The sequence below is a fragment of the Ambystoma mexicanum genome, chromosome 1p (genome assembly GCF_040938575.1).
Source record: "Ambystoma mexicanum isolate Mex_15411 chromosome 1p, UKY_AmexF1_1, whole genome shotgun sequence".
NCBI lineage: Eukaryota > Metazoa > Chordata > Amphibia > Caudata > Ambystomatidae > Ambystoma > Ambystoma mexicanum.
The window spans coordinates 1,065,753,871-1,065,775,359 of record NC_090921.1 but is presented as its reverse complement, the minus strand read 5'-3'; the positions used below and the strand labels follow the sequence as shown (position 1 = coordinate 1,065,775,359).

The window sequence follows — 21,489 nt, the reverse complement described above, 5'->3', positions numbered from 1 at the left end:
ACGGCCTGAATGCACTGTGAGCCTGATTGGCCGCCTGCCTGCTGAATGCCCTTCTGAATGATTGGCTGCCTGAGATTGGCTCAGCAGTGTGAATGAGAGTCAGAAATTGTAAGTCAAAACTTGATGCTTAACCTTGAAGCCCAGCTGGAAGAAGGCTTTGCTGCTGCTTGCCGTGGTTGAAATCCGAAAGCGGTCATGTCTCCAAGAACTGATCCAAGAGAGGACCTGGCTAGGAGACCCCTTCCCGAGTCATGAGGGAACATCGTGCAAAAGCTAATCTTCTTCAAGGCGCCCTGGAAGCCATCCCTCGAAAGGCTGCCGACCGGAGACAGGGTCCACCAAGAACCTGAAGTGAAGCACCCGGACATCAAAGTCCATCATTGTCGACCAGGGTTTGGAACACTGCCGTAACTGCTGGAAGCCCGTTGAGTCATGTTGCCTAGAAATGGGGACAGCTTGATGCTGTGCTGCCGACGACCTGAGCCGCAACACTCCACCTTTGCCTAAGACACTTTGAAATCAAGGACTCCCTCGTCATAACCGTCGACTGCTTTGTCCCTCCGGAGAAAGTCAAGGTCGTCAACAAACTGAGGAGAATCTGCTGGTAGGTTTCCCGCCACCTGAAGTCCACAAAGACGCCAGTGAAGATCCAAAAGCCAGCCGTGGTCGAGTTCCAATCGTCGACGCCAACGCCGATGACCCGCCGCCCTTGCTGGGCCTACATTCTTCATCGATCTGCTTTGTGGCAACAAACTCTCATCAATGAGGTGCACCGCACACCTCATCTTCACAGGACGTCCACGACCGATCATCGACGAGCACCGCGAAGGTTGAAGCTTCTCCCTCGACAACAGTGTTCACATTTCTTCATAGGAATCTCAACGACCCGTAAATCCTGCTTTAAAGGGAGTCCACTCAAGAGGGATCTGTCGACGAACCATTGAAGAACTCTGCTAAACCAGGTACATTGGGGTAGTAGAACATTTTAGATGGAAACAAGACTATTTTAAACATATATGGACTGGGCTTGTTAATACACTTTACTTACATGTTGCCCAGGTGGGGGGATCCTCATACAGGACTGTGACTGGCGCAGGGACCCAGTATTCTGCCATTGTTTAACCAAACTTATCTTCCTTCCTACGTCTATTGTTGATTCGCTTTACTATTTGATTTGTATGCCATTGAGACTGTCAGCAGTTGGTGCATTTTAAAGGAGTCAAGAGTTAACTGTGGTACCACATAGACATTGTAAATATTTACCTTATTAGTATTGTCAAAGCACAAAGTGTGTTATTGATTGTGTATATATATTGAACCTTATTTATATAAAGAACTGTGTAATCACATAACATAGTGTGTGGACATTCCTTTGTTGGGGCTTGGGGGACTACAATGTACTTAAGAACCAGCCTGCATCACTTACTGAGAGCTTAAGCCTCGATTGCTCGACCTTCATTACCATATAGGGAATCTTGGCTGGGTGCTCTGTGCTTCTACTCTGCCATATAGAGGTCAGGAGTACAGAAACCCCCCTCCAGTCTTTACAAGGTGTATCAGGGAATCCTGAAAATTTGGAATTTGCATCTCACATGGCAGCAAGCCAAAGGTCCAATCTGTCAGGTGAATCAAGGGTTCATAATTATTCTCCATACGCCTGTGGGTGCGTCTCCTTGACATGCATAAACAAGATGGAAAGTTTATCAGAGTTCTCAGAAACAGCGCTTAAGTGGAGCATTGGCAGTTTATGTCCACTAGAACGGGAAATTGGTTGGTGTTCATGAAAACCACCCAACTAGGCCTTCGAAATGAGCAATTTGCTGTATGTGAGGGTTCGGGAGACAGCATAAATGCACTTGATAGTTTTATTGACTTAAGTCTTGATTTTAAATGCTAAAGCCTCACCAAGATTGACATGCAGATTAAAGGTCAGCTTTCAAATTTGCCCAGTGTTTGTGGACTTTAACAGCTTTCGTCATCCGCCCAGGTGTGCGGTACTTCTTACATGCTGCAGTAGATAAATACAGCACTTGTCATCAACATCTGTATTTGCTGGCAAGTGATATACCCTTTGGCACAATATGATGCCCTGCATCTCAGTGAGTCACCTCACCACATTTATTTATTTTCCCCCGCCGGTAATACATCAAAAAGAAAAATAACTGCACCTCTCTGCTTGCTCCATGGTGTGGCACTACAAATAAACTGCAATGGCCATCCACAAGGTGTTAGCCATAGTCAACATGTTCAATTACATACTCTCCTGCAGTGTATGCATTCAATGCCCTTGCCATGATGCAGCCCGGTGTATAGTGACTCACTGTGCTGTGTTTACACTCATATACACTTGCACATACTTCCCAACCAGAGCGTTGGTAGTCTAGAGGATATGCCTTGCGAGCAGGGTTTGAACATGTTCATTAGTGCCTGGATCTAAAATGGCCTAAATTGATATACAAAATCTAATACATATATGAAGAGTTGTTAATACGTACATTTTTCATCTTAAGTAAGGAATAAAGGGAGCGGCTTTGAAAAGTCCACCAACATTGGTGCTGGGTTTGAACCTCTGCTCCAGTGCTCTTCTTTTTCTCTAAGTTTCCAAAATACAAAGTAATCATGATAGTCAGTCGTTGAAAGCCCACAGCACAGAATTGTTGTTGTGGCAAAGTCCCTTCACCTGGCTACTTTGGATAGTCCACACACACATCCACCACAACAACTCACTGTGTCACTGTGTCACTTGTGGGCAGATCTCCTTGTCTGCCAAAACCACGTGGTCATATTGAGAACTATTGTTTTTTCTTTATTAATAGGCACATTAACAAATAACAATAATATGATGAAAGAAAATGCCAAACAGGAGATCATTGGCTGAGTTTTTCAAAACACTTTACATCTTTACCAAAATGCAATCAACCATATAAGAACTGTGTAGCCTTTGCTTCCATCTTAGTTTTTGGACTATAATCATTCTTAATCCACACTTGAGATATCATAGTTTATTAAGGTTTAATAAAATGCCTTTAATAAAAAAAGGAATTAGGGATGGATGTGAGGGTGCCTGGAAATGGATCTACTGTGATGTTGAAAGACAATAGGAGATTGTTGGTGGAGAGGATCAAAATCAGCTCCTGCAGTTGATTCCTTCCATGTCGAGGGTTCTAGTTTAGTCCACCAATGCTCTGGTAGTGATGCATGTCTGAGTGCATATGAACATACTTTCAGTCCAAGAAGCCCGTCCGACATTATGGAAGCACAGACGTGTCCAAGTAGTTTGACCCCTCTTGAATGTTAAGGAGACACCCAGATACACAATAATAGGCATTGCCTCACAAGAATGTATTTGCTGCATATTATGTACATCTTGAGGCCAGCACAGTAGCAATATGTGTCAATAGAATTGCTGTATCTGTGAGATAAAAACACAGTATCTCCAAATGTCAATCTCAAGTATTGTATGCACCTCATGACTTGTATTTACCTTACTGACCGCCTTATATTGAGTCTGACATATTTCACTCTGTGCTCCTGTTGCAAAATGTGGGACTGTGGGAGTGAGAAAGTGTGATCAAGTTTCCACTATTTTTCTTCCACATCACTGAATGCCACTAGATGCTGGTAGCCTTTTCAAACCACCTGTAACGTCTTAGATGATTAACCGATAAATTAGACAAGGCAGGTGGTTATTGGCAACTTTCTTACTCTGTTACACTTGTTTGTTTTGAATGTCATTCAGGCCTGTTATTTTGCTAACTTTGAGGGGGATTGATTTGTTTGTGTGCCTATGTTTGTCCTTGTTATTTACAATCTTTTGAGGGCTCAGTGTGGTGTGGTTGAACTGTTGTCAACCCTTAATGTGATGATTCATTGTACATTTGTGTTACTTCAAACTAAGGTAGAAAAACTCATAAGGTGTTACCATGATTTTGGGCCCCAAACTGATAGAGAATCATGAGAGGGATGTCACAGGAATCAATCATAAAATCATTATGATCAGAAACTAAGACATATCTTTTAAAAGACAACCGGAAAATCACAATAAATAAATGTGAGACAAAACCTTGTCATCACAAATGGATTAAAGTCAACCGTGAAAGTGCTCAGGAATGTTCCAAGTGTCAGAGTATCTAGACATGATTTTAAACGGGTGAAGTGAATCCCAATAAAGAAATGGTCAACGACCAAGGACAGCATATTTGTGGGTTGGTAAAAGGAAAACCTTTTGCAGGTGCTTTGGCTGCATAGAGAATTGAAAAAGAAAACATCAGATCTGAAAGCACTGGTATCACTCACAGCACAAGTGCTGCTTGGATAAACTCATAAAATATAGTGTTTTTTCCTCTTTGCACAACCTTTTCAATTGTAAAATGTTTTCATTCTCTTCCTGATATAGAAAAAGCGGGGCAATCTGTGCTTATTTAGAAAACTTGGAATTGGAAATACCTCATCATTTACATCAGGCGGTCTTCTTTTAATCTGGGCGTAAGTTGTTGTAGGTGGGCATTGTTCGTGTTCCGCCAAGAAATACACTTCTCTATTAGCTGTCGAATAGAAACACAATGAAACAAAAACTTAATTACCATTATTTATTGAGTGGTTGGTCAGTGTTACAAAATTGAAGTGTGGGGACTTTTTGCCTTTTACTTCTCAGTGCCATTTCTGACAACTACTTTTTATCTTTCTTCAGTGTGAGAATTTAACAATAGTGGCTCTTCGGAAAAGAGATTAAAAAAAGTCCTGTATTTGCAGCACCTTTTACATTAATTCGTTGGAATTTAGAATCTCACAATAATGCAGTGTGAAATGTATGAATATGTATTTCTTAATTTTATTTAACTTTCATGTTTTGGTATTTAAAAAACATTTACAAGTATAACAAAACACATAACAATATACAATACTTGTATGTACAAAACGTATAACTCATGCATAATTCACTTCTATATTTTACACCACAAAGCTCTGTAATAATGGTAAGTTACTTTATTAGGTTGCTTAAGTAAGTTACATGTTCAGTCCAAGTTACAGGAGCTGGACCCACCAGTGCCCACCACCCAGGCTACCTTCTTCCAAAATCCATGCATCCATTCCACTCATGACATCATGCACTCTGACATCACTCATACATCGCTAATATAAGACAAGAACATATACAGTCACAATCTTTACAAAGAAAGTGAAGAATACAACTAAGTGCCAATCATTAGCACGTTTGTGCTCAATCAATCACCATATGTTTAAAACAGAAACTTCTGCTGTCAGGAATTTTACCAGAATTCTCAGTGTCAAATAATGTTATACCAGTACATTTCTCTCTCCCTCTTTCTTCCTTTATTTCTCCCTCTCTTTCTCTCTCTCGACCCCCCCCCCCACCCCCCATGAATACATTCCAAAGCTTCCTTCACCTAATGAAGTGGATCTTGGCTAAATCATAATACCATGAAATTACATCTCATGACCCTATTTGGGATGTTGATTAAATAAGAATGCAAACCTTCTCCCATCTGAAAGCAGATCACAAATTCCTTAACTAAAGACTCGCCAGCCAAATATAGTAAATCAGCTTCAAGTTGTCTGTTAGTCAAACAATTCATATAGTTTCAATTGTTGTCTGTTATAATTGTTCTTTTATAATTGTTAGTTATCGCAAACAGCATTGCCATAATGAGAATCTTACTTGTGTGCCAAGAATTCAAACAGATTAAATCCCGTTCATATTCCAGTGGAGGATTAGTTATGAAAACCTAGTTTACTACACCTAGAATGCGTGCAGGTCTGACAACTCTTTATTATTGTCGAAGGTAAGATATGAAGGCAGGGCTGTCGCCGACAGATATCGGATGACCTGCTGTTTCAAAAATCAATGTAAGCATTCTACTTTGTCTCAGACCCAAGCAATGACTCCAGATTGTCCCCTTCAAATATCGATCAATCAGTTTTTCTAGATGGAAAACAAAACTTTGAAAAGTTGTATTTCCTTGCGTTCTACTATCCGTAAATTATTATGCTTTCACTTGGCATAGTAATTGGCAGCCAAGATTTGAATTTAAGTTTCATTTAATTTGAATTTAGCTGTACTGTGCTGAACTGGGAGGATTTAACTGTATCTAAGTGTGGATGTGCAAAAAAAGGGGAAATAGTGAAAAGAAAATCAACAAAACAGATATGTGTTGAGGACTTTACGGAATGAAAGATAGGAGTCGGTCTTCCTGATGGCCAGTGGTATGGTTCCAGATGATGGCCATCACCCCTAATAACACCTCTCCACTTCGGCTAGAAGAAAAAGGTGGTCAGACTGCATTTATCTTGAAGGTTTATGGTGAGTGATCTTTCTTTCAAGATGATTTGTCACTAGACCATGTAAACATTTAAAAGCCAGGCAGTGGATAATAAAGGAAGTCCTGCTCTTAGCAGGCAGCCAGTGGGTGGATTGCCTAAAGGCTGCTTGTTGATTCCAAAGATGGGATGGACTGCAGCATTTTAAGCTCGGAGAAGGCGCTGTAGTTGGTATTCTAGTGAACCGGCATAAAGAGCATTGGCATTGTTACATTTTTGAGTCATATACCCTCCAATTATAAAGTGTTTTTCAGGGTTTAAAGGAAGGACACAACGGGAAAGCTGGCGTTTAAAGAATTAAGCCTTTATAACATTGCTAGTTTGGGTACAACGGATTCATGTCCACCTGCAAGTAAAAACCCAGATTCTTTATTTTTTTTACTAAACGTTTGCAGAGACAGAACAGCATGGTGGTATCATTGCTGAGTTGTTTAGACGAGGTCTAGGACTGAAGTGGATAACCTCAATTTTATTATGGTTTAATTGAAGTGCATTTTGGAACATCCAGCCCTGAAGTTCATCTAAGCACATCCAAACATTGTCAGAGAGATCGCTAGAACCCTTTTCTTTCAAATAGACTGGAGTATCGACAGGGTAGGAGTGATGTGAAAGTTCATATTTGGCAAAGATATTCAAATGAGGGCAAATGTAAATATTGAATAGCAAATGAGAAGAGGGATTACTTTTGTACTCTCCACCTCCCCTCTGCAATGAGGAGGAACAAGGGCCAAAATTGACCCTCTGTGAGTGAATTGATAAGATTATTGGAACCATCTCACTGCTTCTTCTGAAACGTCAATTGTTTGGGGACAGTTGAGACAGAAGAAAGGAATGTTCGACTGTGTTGAATGCCGCTGAGAGGTGAAGCATTACCAATATTGTCAAGTTCCAATCATCAGTGTCGGCCTGATTATTATCCCTGACTATCACTAGAACGGTTTTAGTTCCACTGTTTGACTGAATGCCTGATTGATATACACCTAGTCTAGCAATTGAATCCACAAAATGCTCAAAATGGAACGTCACAACCTGATACAAGATCTTGGAGGGCCTTGGTAAACTAGCAATAGGATGGTAATTGCCATAAACCATGGAATCATGATAAACAACCCACTGCTTTTGGTGGTCACTGACTTAGAAATAGTGTTTTATTCACTGAAATGGACCTTTGTGTTGGAAATGTTGCATTTACTGGGATTTATTCCTCCATTATTAACTTTGTGGAATTGTTCTAGAGTGCTCATTCAGCAAAGGGAAGGGTGAAAATATATATGTCTGAGCAATTTTCACTAAGTACCGGTATGATATAGAGTTGGCCCTTTCCCCTTTAGTATTTGCACTAGCGGCACAGGGTAATAAAACCATGAATGGTCTAGCTCACTTTTGCAGAGTGGCAATTCGGTGGTGCCACATTTTTTTTCCCCAATTTACTTTACCACAAACAGGTATATGGTAAGCTGGGGTAAGGCATATAATGGGGGGGGGGGGTGGAAAGACGGGTGTGGGGCTCCCCCACTGTTTGTGGTAAAGAATTCGGCAAAACAAGCTACATAAAATTCAGGGAAGTTGCTTTTCGGTAAAGAAAAATGCAGCTACGGTTCATAGAACTGCAATGAATCCCCAGCAGCATGGGTCAGAATAGACCCATTTGTGGAAGTGGGATCAATAGACCTTGGGTGAGGAGGATAGGATATCCCTATATGCGGATGGTTTTCAGCTGTAAGCAGGTAATGCAAAAATCACAATTCCTAGATTAATGGACATTGGGCCTCATTACAACTCTGGTGGTAGCCATGCCGGTAAAACTGGCACGGCTGCCAACGGAATGGCATTTTTACCGGCACCCACGAATGGGCAAGAACCGGGTCATGCCGAGTTCGGCAGACCCGGTAATTGCCCATTTGAGGGTGCTGGCAATAAAGGACTCCCCATACCCATTCGGCCCCATAAGGCTGAATGGGAATGGGACGTTGAATGCACCGACACCATTCAGAATGTTGCCGGTGCATCCAACATGCTGTGCTCACGGGTGCTGCTATGCCCGCCAGGTCAGACCTGGCGGGCTGACAGGCACCCGCGAGCACAGCTCGTAGTATGGCGGTCCGGGATCTACGGTAGTGGCATGCTTACCGGTACCGTAGTTCCCGGACCACCATGCTCATAATGAGGCCCAATATTGTTACAGAATTCTGTGAACACATGGGCCTGAAGATCAGCTGTTCCAAATCTATACTCTTCCTAGTGCAGGGATGAAGGCATGCTCCATAATAGGTCCCTTAAATGTAGTACGTAGTATATTCAAATACCTGTGGGAACAGAGCTCCAAGGTTTAAGCCAGTTTCCTAGAATTGAATGTACCTGTAGTCAGTAGGAAATATGAACTAGATGTTAGGCACTCAAATACTCTTCCGCTGTCCCTCTTGGGAGGATTATGATTTTGTAAAATGATTGATGTCATGTCACAAGCGTTTATACATTGCTCAGGACACTCCTCACATAGTCGGGGAGGTAAACGCTCTCAGAATTGAGGTGGTGGTGTAAAGGTTGATTGACAGGAAGAGACCTTAAGAGTAACCATTAAGAAATTATACAACTCTGTTTGCGAGATAGGTCTAGGTCTCTCGAATGTTATAGGCTATTACTGGGCGTTGTGCCTGACCATGGTTTGCAAATTGAAGTACAAGAGAGAATTTAACTCAGCACTCAGCCTGGAATTTGTTTGTATTGGAAATAAAAAAGAGTTCAGCAGTGTTGATTGGAGGGATGCACCCCAGTCTCCTTGGAAAATGGCTTTCTGCTCCAGTCTTCTCAATTAGAATATCTGTATAGGGTTTATTATTCGAGGAACAGGCTATTTTAGATGGAGGTCAAACAATGTTTAATGTCTGCTCTCTAATACATAATGGAGGACTTTATTTTCTAGAGTGTTGGTTTATCCAATAATTGGAGGTTTTTGGAGTGATGTGTTAGGAGTGAATCCAGAATGGTCGAATTGAGAATGCAGTCTGGCCCCAAGATGGCCTGTTTGTGGAGCTGGTCCAATTATGACGAGTCTGGGTACACTAAGGGTACACTAAGCTATTTCTGCATAGAGGTTTTAGAGTAGTAAAGAAGGCTATGTCCGACTAGGTGGCGGATAGATGAGCTCTTTGTGAGATCAATATGAGGGGTAGTACTGGTAAGGGATGAATGGGTCGGGCTGATGGATGGCGAAAAGTGCATGGAATAATTGTAGCCAAACAAATACGAGTAGAACATCCACAGTGTGAAAGGAACTGCCTGGGGGCTGGGTAGGGTAAAGTCTGGGGATTTTATTTGCATCAGTGGACATAACGTGTATGTTCGATTTTCTGAAACGAAAGACAGCATAAAGATTTTATGAAAAAAAAGGGCTAGACATTTTTTACACAAGTATGCTTTGACTAGAGGAGTCTTGGTATCGAATTTGGAAATTACAAAGGTCGACTGGAGACACCTGCTCCTTTTTTACCTTGTGCAAAGGGTAAAAGGAATTTCTTGAATCCAACGATATCCCAGTTATGTATATTTCTCAGCTGATCCCACTTTACAATGACCAACATTCTACCCAAAGTTCTCGTAATTATCTCCTATTATAATCACCTTTGTCTTATTACAATTTACATTCCAACATTTGAGACAAAGCACTATAGATTAACCACCAAACTGCCCTTTTAGGCCAATTCAAGTACTACCCAGGAGTACCGTGTTAAGAGCAGACTAGGCAATAGGTGAGGGCTGGACACTAAATTTCGCAGGGTAAGCTTTCCTCAGAGCTGAAAGAAGGTTAATCACGGTAAAGGGGGTTTGATGATGCTATCTATGAACCTGTTTCTAAGTCTTGTCTGAAACTTACTTGCAGCTTCTATGGCCCTCATTACAACCCTGGCGTTAAGGGGTTAACGGCGCCGTAAAAGGTGGCAGTGCCGTTAACCCCTTAACGCCTGATTACGAGGTCCCTTTGCGGGTTGGAGATTTTAACGCCTGCTTTTTACAGGCGTTAAAATCCAACCCGCAAAGGGACCTTGGTGCTAAGTACGGTGCCGCAATTTGCGGCACCGTACTTAGCGCCTTCCCAGTTCCCATTGAGCCCTATGGGGCATGGGGAATTACCGCCCCGCCAACCTCGGAATAGGGCGCTAATTCCCCATTCCGCCATGGCGGAGTCGGTAAGTTACCGGCATGGACCATGGTGCTATTAGCACCATGGTCCAACGCCAGGGTCGTAATGAGGGCCTATGACTCACAATTATGCACCACAAGTTAATTCCAAGTGTAATTTGCACTCTAAAAATCACATATAAAATTGTTTGGTAGTTCTATAGTAGGAGTTAGTTCACAACTCTGTGGTACTCATTTCATCAACTTCAGGAGAGTGAAACACTGATTCCTCTCTGCTCACTTTCGAACTAGTGACGTACCAGGTTGCAATAAAGCAGTCGGCAGAAAGCCAATAGTCCCATGGAACTCGCTTAACAAACAGTAACATGAAAGTAGTTTATACCAATGTAGCTCAGATTTGCACTATCTGTATATATGTGAAAGTGTGTTTGTATGTTTGGGGTTGGCTCCAGCCCCATTACAGTTTGTGGGCTGAAATATTGGCCCAAGGTCAGCATACCAGTCTGGGGTGTACTGGGGAGAGTGGAATCTGACCAAACCCACCCATTGGCACAGCACAGGGCGTGGTCCGGCCCTGTGCTAGCAGTATAGGTGATTTCAGGTGACTGCCGATTTTGCAACATCTTCTTCAAAAATAGAAAGTTAGGACACAAGGTCGGCATACCAGTTCTTGTTGTACTGGCAATAGTGAAATTTGAGGTGGTACAGGGTCCGGCCCTCTGCTACCAGTATAAGCGATTTCGGGATGTTGCCGATTTTGCAATCTTTCAACAATAGGACAAAAATAGGAAATTAGGACACAATATAACATAGACAAGGCTATAGCAGACCCCTGCGTGCATGTCAGCTACAGACCCGGACAACGCCGGGAGTTGGGGGGGAACTGCTAGTAAAAATATAATTATAACATTGTGTTGTTAGTGTATGTGCTAAACATGCTGTTTGCGGAGCACAACACAAACCTTCTGTAAAGGGTCCCCTATTTCACTTTTTGTTATTTTTACTGTACAAAGCACCTCTGATTCTTACAATCCCCCCAAAATGTTAGCTTACACACTGTAAAAGTCAGTGTTTGCACTAAGGGTAGTAAGAAGCATGGTTCTATTTGGCACTTGGTCTAAGCAAGGACACAATGTGCATCTTTTGAAAGCTTTACATTTTGTTTGCAGCAGGTTGTACACATAGGCGGCATGCCCTGGCTTGGGCGTGCTCAAGCCCTCCCACTTTGAGGCAGAAGCCATCAATCTACCAAGCGCTTGTCAAATTTCTCACCTGGGAGAGCCAGGTTATTTACGCTGCAGTAGCGAAAGTAGAGTGGAAGAGGACAAAAGCCTGCCAAGGGATATCAATAGACCCCCTCTGATGAAGTCAAAGGCTTAATTTATGGGTACAACTTTCAAATGGTCCATGCCTCAATGATTAGCATATTTGTGAAATTAAATAGCCTCTGAATTGGGGGGAAAGACAAACCTAAAGGCCCAAAGGAAGGCAAAATAACTGCTCATCCTTCTGGGGTTAGAGAAAGGGGGTGGCAGCGCAATGGGTTTAATCGCCTCACTCACTATAGCTTTCAAAATGGCCATCCTGCCCCCAACTCCCAAATGTTCTTTTGTATAGTCTCCTCTGATCTTTTCAATGTTTATTTACTACATTTTCAGCTGTGGAATGGGCTTAAACCCTTTCACCTGAAACTCCCCATTAAAGTTTGAAAATATTGACCTTGTTGTACAGCACGTTTTGCTGTTACCGGTTTGAGCCTGCTCACTCCTAAATGAGCCAGTTCTCCAGATTCTGCAGCATCTCCTAGTACAAACATGCACTAAGCACTGACAGGAAGTTTTATTATGAGAATAAGCATGTGTTCATCCACCTCCGTGTCTACCCACTGATGGTGCATGCAAATTGAGTGTTCGATGGAGCCCCGCCATAGGAGAGGCTGGCCTGAAATAGTTGGCTAACCCTCAGAAGTATGATGAGGTAGCTGAGTCACCTCTCAACAAGGAGATTGTCCCATTCTATGAGGACATGATGACCTCCTTACTCACTCTGGTCACCGGAGAGTGTTGGAGTTCTAAAACAAAAACATGTCAAACAAGAGTTTTGTTTATTGGTTGTCCCCTTTCAAATATAACGTCTTTTATTTTTATACATATATACGACTTTTCTTAAAATTAAAATAGCAGTACGTATTAAATTACACATATCACAGTATAAAACAAGCGAAAAGAAGAAAAGAAAACTGAAAGAGTGAGTTGATTGCACCAATCTCCACACAAGGTTATGGGAGTCTGGGATTTATGGTTGCTGGGAGAGGAGGCTGAGGCTTCCATTGCATGGGCTTTTTTGATGTATATAGTGTGGAAACTTCAGAGGCGATCAAAGTGCATGTGAGACATCGCTGAAATATGTGTACAAAGAGGTCGTGTGTGTTGTAATTGCTTGAGCTCATATGGCTCCCTCATTCCAAGTCCTTCCTAGAAGGGTGTCAAATGCAGAGTCCCAACCTTATAGGGTATTCTATGTCCACAAAATAACAAAAGGCTGTGCTCCCATATAAAAAATAAAAGTTGCCTTCCTCTTTGAGGTGCCTGCACACCACCAAACCGCAGTGGTTGAACCACTGCAGCTGGTTTCAATCTCGGCTCCTGTGCTAGCGGGCTCAATCCAACCAAAACACATGGCCCAGGATAATGCAATTTCCACACCCGTGAGCAGAATGCATCAGCCCACCTATTAGCCAAAACCTGCATTAGCGTCACGCAAAGTAGGGCTGCGAGGGCTCCCCATATACAGGAACTGCCCTGTTTATCCTGAGGTTCCCCTATCAGAGGGCCTGCAGGGGATGCTTAGGAGAAATCAGCCTAAAAGCAGAGGGCCACAAAGCATAGACATGGGTCGAGCATCACGCGTGTGATGTATTATAAAATCAAGTACATGTCCAGTGACTTTACTGAGATTATAGCGATTCTGTATCCTGCTTATATTCAAAATATTATTTCATCCTGACAATATTCACATTATAAGAATACAATACTACTCTTTGGATATTAAAACATCTATTATAATAGTTTTGAGACTTCCCACGATATATTTATATTTATTGTTAAAGTTGTGTTTAGTTCAAAGAACTTATACAACTGTTAAAATTGTTGTTACATTTTACATAAAATTCAATCCAATTCACATTATAATTAAATAGCATTTAATTTAATATAGTTTCTTTCATTATAAGGATTTTTTGCAGATGTTTATTCTACTGTCAATAACTTATTTTTGAAGTCCCACGTCCAAGTGCTTGCATCTTACTTTCACCAATAGAGTACATGTACTCACAATATATCTTTTTCTATTGATTTTATCCTAATTGATTTGAAAAAGAACAAGCATTGGCAATGCCAACAGTTTGCGTTTTTGAGTAGGCAAAGTCACTTGTGATGTGAGTACCTGGGCATCTAACAGCAGTGTTTGCCAAATGCCTAATACTTGTACACAAGCCAAAACTGCTGGCTTTGCCAATGTTTGTTTTTACCAGGACTTCAGTGAAGGACACACATAGTGCTTATAAATCGAGTGCTGAATATGAACCTGGTTACAACATTTTGATTACACCGATAGAGCATTGGCAGCCGCAACATCTATTTCTCAGCTGTGTGCCTACAATCTGTGGGAGCTGGTGTAGGCGAGCGTGTTTTGGCAGCATTCTGGGACGTGCTGCAGCTGAATGAGACAGAACTTCAACTGAGTTAACAGTGACTGAAGGACCTAAAGACCCTGGGTTCCAGACTGCTGAGGCTCCATGAGGCTGAGTGGAATTTATAATTAAGGTCGCTTTTTGTAAAAATGTAGAATACCTGGGCGTGAATTATTTAATTCCATGATCTGCAGCGGTTCGTTTAATGGGCTCTTTTCAAAGGCCATGTGTGCGGCGGCGTGCAGCCTTCCCTCAGGGTAACCTATAGCTGCAGATTAGTCTGTGGGGACTGCGACTGTCCGCAAGTGTGAAGGTTCAGGGCCCAACCTTGCACACCCACTAGACAACTGCTGTTATTATCACTTAAGGAAAAGCGGCCTGAAAGTATCGACCTCAGAAGGGTGAAAGACAGAGTCTGTCCGGCTGCCAGGACACCAAACGTGTGACCGCAGGTTTATCAATCTTACCCATTCGGTTTGCACAGCACCTACCATGCACTCGGGGCACCAAAGCACTGCACGGGGCACCAAAGCACTGCACCGTTTAACAATTCAAGTGGGCAGCATTTCGTGCCATCGTTTTTAGTTCTTCTGTGCGATTACAGAACGGTTGCAGACTGCAGCCATATGCAAATCAAGCTTGGACCTATCCTAGAGCAGTGCATGTCACGTCCCATCAGCATGCAAACACACGTTACCCTACACTTGCTGCCCTCTACTACTGTCTTTGCTGTCGCGTAACACTGACATGCTCTGCAGTATGGGGTTGGTTTGTTGGTGTGGAGCCAACCAGGCCCATTTCCAATGGGCCTCCTTGGCAACCTTGAGTCACAGCCCTGTAGTTACCAGAAGCACCAGAAGGCAAAGTGATGCAGAATGGAAAGCAAACGTTTCCTTTAAGATCCCCAATATGTTGGACCTCACATCTGTTCATTGCATTGAATTTCTGTTTAAAAAGGCCCTGGCAAAGCCAACAGTGTTGGCACTTTTATCAGCAATAAATAGGCATTTGCTAGGCACTGCCATCATATGCAAAGACATTCACACCATTTGCCAGTCTATAGCCGATTCCGGCGCTGCTCACTAAATAATGACTTTAGATGTGCGAGCAGCAGAACAAAAGTCTATTACCCTCAGACTGCAGAGGGAGAAAAAACTGAAAAAATGTTTTGTTAGACCTTTAGGTGGTACGCGCTCAACCCAAAAGAAAGATGATTTACACAGTCAGCCAAAATATGAAAAAGGTTTGAACCCAAATTTAATCTTGAAAAAAGACAAAGCCATGGTTTATCTTAGCCTTTGTTAATTTCAATTTGCATATTAGAGAGTATATTTCATTGAATTCTATATTCATTCAATCCACCACTGTGTTGCCAGCATAACGTAAATAGTTGATAATTACATCGATCCAACCTAATCCCGAGACGCGTTTCCCCGCCTGTTGTCTGGCAGTTCCTAAGGGGTTTGTTGGCAAATGAGTTTGCAAAAATAAACTAAATCACTCTCTGTAACGTTGTCAATTACACATTAGCACCTGATAAAGCAAAGAAAAAGAAGGGAAAATGTCAAAAATAGAAAAAGTTTACAAATATAAAATGAGGTCTTCAGGACAGGTTTTGTGGGTCTGTTACTACTAGCAATCACTCAATAGGTTTAAACTTACATGATGAGCCTGCTCGTGTTATACAATAAGAAGATTTTAAGCTTGTGAATGACGATGTGGCTCCTAAATACTCTCAGTCATGTCCCTAGATAGAGACAATAAGCAAATATAAGGTGTCCCAATCTAGTGCTTTCAAATAAGTTTAAATTTACGTGTGCATACTAGAGCTGGTAAGGCTGCGGTCTATGGATCAGAAATGTCCTTCTTACCTTTGATTTGGAAAATAGTTTGTTGGAAAAAGCGTGAATCCGTGGTGCGATTGCCGTTCGACAGTGTAGTCAGCGTTGTCGAATATGACCCGTAAGTTAAAGGCCTCAAGACTCGAAACGTATGCATCACGTGATCGTGATCCAAAATGTAATTTTCTCGCACGCCATATTGGAATGGGATGCTGCCATGTCCTGACTTGTGCGTACTTCGAAACAAACATAAATAAAGTGTTTGTGCTATTACTTGAAAAAGGAACGTGTATCGAGTAATCAGTGCAGACAGATGGTTGTTAGCGAAATACGCCCGTGTGAAGGCGACTATGCAGAGGTAAAAGCAAAGTGCCCCGTGTTGAATTTAAATTAATAAACCCGGGGAAAAAAAACCTGTCGTGGAGCACCTAACATTTTATATTTGAGTATGTTACAGGCTAAGAAATAAAGGTAATGTTCAAATCACATAAATTGACATAGAGAGGCGGTCATTTCAATACTTTCTGTGTCACTTATATACTCGACTCAATTCACAATACAAAAGTGTCTTATGTACCACTAGCAAAAAGCCAAACTTAGACTTACAAATGCTGCCAGAAAAACTACACATATTCAAATAAATGTAAGACATTCGCATAATAATTAGTTGAGTATAGCAAGCAAACAATGTTGTGAAACAATAAAGTTGTACCTGACCTTCTTCATAATCATTTTAGGTTGAGCATACATGTCAAAGCAAAGGAGTTTAAAGAAAATGGTGTAACTCCTGTTCAACATTAAGTCCCCTATAAATTGTGTCCATAGTCCAAATCCAAAAAGCTTCTCTCTTGCGTAGAAGTAGCTCCAAATTCCCCCCTCTTTTTGGAAGGGAGAGATTGTCTATGTCGTAACATTAATTTTTGCTAAGTCTGAGTCCAAGTGATGTTGATGAAAATGAAAAGATAACAGGGATTTCATGTCCATATTCTTGATTGCTCTCAAATGTTCTCCTATTCTGATTTTTAATGTCCTTATTGTGCTGTCAATATATGATTTGTTGCATGCACAAATAATGGTGTAAATAACAAATTGACTGTTACAGTTGATGTGTTGTTTAATCTTGGTTATTTTTCCATTCGGTTGCACAAATTCTTTTTTCGCATTGCACATGTGTGGGCAAATCTGGCAGTTGCTACATTTCAAATTCCCTTGTATGGGAGGTGTAAGCCAAGATTCTGTATTTTTCAATTGATTTTGTTTGTGATTTTCATATTTCTTATTATCAAAGTATGATGGACTGATCATTCTCTTAAGGTTCATGCAGTTCCGAAAAACCATATTGGGCTTATTACCAAGAACATATTCAATTCTACATCAGTTGTCAAAATGTTCCAATTCCTTTGTAGGATTTATTTGATGCTACAAGTGTTTGTACTACAGGTCGTGATGAACCTGAGTTGATCTGGTTCTGATATCTGAAACGTGATGCATACGTTTCGAGTCTTGAGGCCTTTAACTTCCGGGTCATATTTGACAATGCTGACTACACTGTCGAACGGCAATCGCACCGCGGATTCACGCTTTTTCCAACAAAATGTTTTCCAAATCAAAGGTAAGAAGGACATTTCTGATCCATAGACCGCAGCCTTACTAGCTCTAGTATGCACACATAATTTTAAACTTATTTGAAAGCACTCCACTATTGGGACACTTACATTTGCTTATTGTCTCTATCTAGGGACATGACAGAGTATTTAGGAGCCACATCGTCATTCACAAGCTTGAAATCTTCTTATTGTATAACACGAGCAGGCTGATCATGTAAGTTTAAACCTATTGAGTGATTGCTAGTAGTAACAGCCCAACAAAACCTGCCCTGAATACCTCATTTTATATTTGTTAACATTTTCTATTTTTGACATTTTCCCTTCTTTTTCTTTGCTTTATCAGGTGCTAATGTGTAATTGACAACGTTACAAAGAGTGATTTAGTTTATTTTTGCAAACTCATTTGCCAACAAACCCCTGAGGAACAGCCAGACAACAGGCGGGGAACCACGTGTCGGGATTAGGTTGGATCTATGTAATTATCAACTATTTACGTTATGCTGGCAACACAGTGGTGGATTGAATGAATATAGATTTCAATGAAATATACTCTCTAATATGCAAATTGAAATTAACAAAGGCTAAGATAAACCATGGCTTTGTCTTTTTTCAAGATTAAATTTGGTTTCAAACCTTTTTCATATTTTGGCTGACTGTGTAAATCGTCTTTCTTTTGGGTCGAGCGCGGACCACCTAAAGGTCTAACCAATCATTTTTTCAGTCTTATGACCTTGTAGTACCGTTATGGCAATCCCTGGGAATTGCCCGTCCCATGCTTACACACACACACACATCAAAATGGTTGGCCTTGCCAATGCTTGTCCATGAGCATGGAGGGGGACTCGTGATCTCAAGGGTTGGGGAGGGCTCCTAAGGCTTGAAGGGAAGGTGCGGCAGTAAAGGGATTTGACTAAAAAGCCAGGTTTGGGCAAACATCTGCTGCCTGATTTGGGCCGAATCTAAAAGCTCAGCAAATAGTTTTTACACATAGCCAGCCAGGTAGCTTGGCAAGTCAAGCATGTGATGTTAGATGAACCCCCATGGATCCTTCTCCTTCAGAAACGGATGCCTGTGAAAAAAGAATGAACTCTTTAATGTGCCCATTCCCTGGGTCAGGGCTTGACCCCACCAAACTACCTCACAGTCAGTGGGTGTCGGCTGACCACTCCAGACTAAATCTGTTACTTTTACTTTTGGACTCTTCTGTCACCAGCAAGACACTGCACATTACTTAGACATGTGCTTTTTGTCCCTGGGAAGCACCAGGCATTACCTATATTTTTGTTTGTGTCATAGGGATATACACAATAACAACCGCCACAAAATCAATAATTGCTCCCATCGCCAAGCAGAGCTGCACGAGATAGCAGACCAATGTGATGTGTGGTTTATTAGCGTAGAAACCACTATATAACGTTTGTCATTGCAGTGTTTTAATATTGCCATGGGCACCGAGGTACGGTGAACAGTTACCTTCACCCAGGATGCTTATTTGCACCCTTAAGCCCTCTAACCCACACTCAGATCGACTTGCGGGGGAGGACATGAAGGAGCATGTAAAGTTCGGACCTTGCCATAAAACGCTAACTTCCAGGAAAGCCTATGAACCCAGCCCTGCCTTTGCAACTGACTTATCTGTCACTTCATGCAGTGGGTAATAAAATATCAGCGGCAATAAACTCACCTAGACATCACCCCTCTCCTCATGCAGGAGCTCGCACCACTTCCTCCGGCTGCTGGACACGAAAGACTTCTTGATCAGGAAGGCCCGGGAAATGGTTGCACAGCCCCACCATTGGGAATGTCGAGTCGGACCCGGGCCCTTGATTTAATTACAGCCTGGATGTATGGCAGTCTGCCTTGGCCAGGTGAGTAACTTACTTGGGGTGGGGGCAATGAGGAGGAAAAGCTCTGATTGAGAACAGTGCCAGCCGGGCCAGCGACACCCATGGCTTTCTGCACTCTCTTCCCTGGTGGTATACCCATGTCCGTTTCTTGGCCCGGGTGCCATTGTTTTTGGGCGAGCGCTAATGGTCTGGGGCCAAGGGGAACCGTTACCTGACGTCCCCCCTCACGACATCACACACTCAGTCACACTGTCCCCCCACGTCCAGTCACACGACATCACACACACACTACTACTCACTTAACCTTAGCTCAAGTCAAGTCTCTCTCTAGTCTCCCTCTCCTGGCTGCTCCACTTCGCTCTGGACAAACGCAGGCTGCGCAGCAGTGCACTGCGCAGGGGCATGTGCAGTTTGTTCCCCAGCCCGGACACGTACCAAATGCGCACGGCACGCATCGAGCAGAAGTACATTTAGCCTGCAGAACTTGTACTTTTGCACACTGATGGCTGCAACCTGCAGAAGTATTTGTACATGCTGCATGCAACTTCAGATAGTGGCAGAGACACAGTGCACTGTGCAAAACACTTGCATATTCTGGGGGGATAAATGCCATTATATCCCCCCCACTTACAATTGTGGGGTGGATTTGTTCCTCCTTTCCCCCACATGTCCTACGCCCATGCTCCCATGGGGAAGAGTGTTATGGGCTCAGAATAAGGAAATTCATATGTATCCAACTTGGTGTTTTTCTGATTAAATATCTTCTGTTATCAGGGAATCTCAAGCAGAGATTCCACCTATTCTATAATCCTATTTTCATACAGGCTCATAGAAGCAATAACCCAATAGGCTAAAAGGAAGGCAGCCAGCCCAAGCTTTATAACATTAGGTATATTTTAACATCTGGCATCAAGATGGCGCGGCTGTGGCCTGGACGGCACAGTGTTGTCAAGCAGGAAGAGCAGTGGGGGTGTGAACTAAGAGACAGATAGGGGAACAGCGAGGGAGGGAACAAGCGAAAGATGGAATATGGGGGATTGTGAGTGGGGTGGGCCCCCTCTCAACACAACCTGTCAGTGTTCAGAGTGGAAAATTCGGGGGCAGTTTAACGAGTAGACTGCCCCCAAATGAAAAGGGAAAGAAAGGCAGGGCATGCCTGCGAGGCACAGAACTTAGGCTAGACAGGCTCAGTACTTTGAATGGGTATCCAGTGCTTGCACTGCAGTTGAACCAGCATTTGTGTTATGGGGCCAGAGAGGCGGGAAAGGAGAAGTCAGAGGCTGTCGGCATTGGAAACAGACAGCATTCTCAGGGTGACCTTTGCACATAGATCTGGGTTATGAACCTCATACAGAACATTATTTGCACCAGAGATGTAAATATCGCAGTGATCTCAAATCAAGAATAGGAGCTACTTTAATGTAGCCCAGTGTGTGATACACCTAAAGGCATGTTGGCTCGTAATTATGCATAATGATTTCAAGGTGTAAGAATGAAAACATAATGCACTTAGAAAGCACCCGCACAGAGTTAAACCTTTGACCCCATTAAACGAAACACTGCTCTGCTCTGGCAGCTCTACAAACAGCACATGCTCCTATAGAGGCTTCAAGCTTCTCCTAGTGACTATCCACTTTTCCAAACACCACGTGCTAACCACGGTCTAGTATTGATTCAAGGGAGGTTGGTGGCGCCGTTTCCTTTCTAAAGCTGATTGGAAATGCTGATCAATATCCAGTAATAGGAAATAATAAACCACTAAATGTGCTAATTGTTAACCCGGTAATGGCCAAAGAGTACACCATGTTCATACTAGATTTTAAGGAACAATGTATCTCTTTATTCTACAAATGGATTTGGGTAACCACGATGCACTTAATAATGTGTTCGCATTGCAGGTCATTTGCCTCCCACACGACCCAGGTATGCTAATCTGTTCCAAGGCCGAATTGACGCGGTAAGGTTTGTTTGCATAACTAAAATCATAATTTAAAAGAAAGACATATTTCAAACATAAAGTTCAA

The 21,489-nt window shown here is 42.4% G+C and overlaps 1 protein-coding gene across 5 annotated transcripts in view; it reads right to left on the bottom strand.

Moving 5' to 3' along the window:
• LOC138447993 (SLAM family member 8-like) overlaps window positions 1–21,489 on the bottom strand; it is a 656,143-nt gene that overhangs the window by 173,346 nt on the left and 461,308 nt on the right. For 4 of the 5 annotated variants that reach the window (XM_069604520.1, XM_069604517.1, XR_011259980.1 and 1 more), the window contains one exon: window positions 4,447–4,544. The exons of the other annotated variant lie outside the window; for it this stretch is intronic. In XM_069604520.1, coding sequence (XP_069460621.1) covers window positions 4,455–4,544 — 90 coding nt within the window. In that variant the 3' untranslated portion in view covers window positions 4,447–4,454. Of the gene's footprint in view, window positions 1–4,446; window positions 4,545–21,489 lie in introns of those variants that run through there. 5 annotated transcript variants of the gene reach the window in all.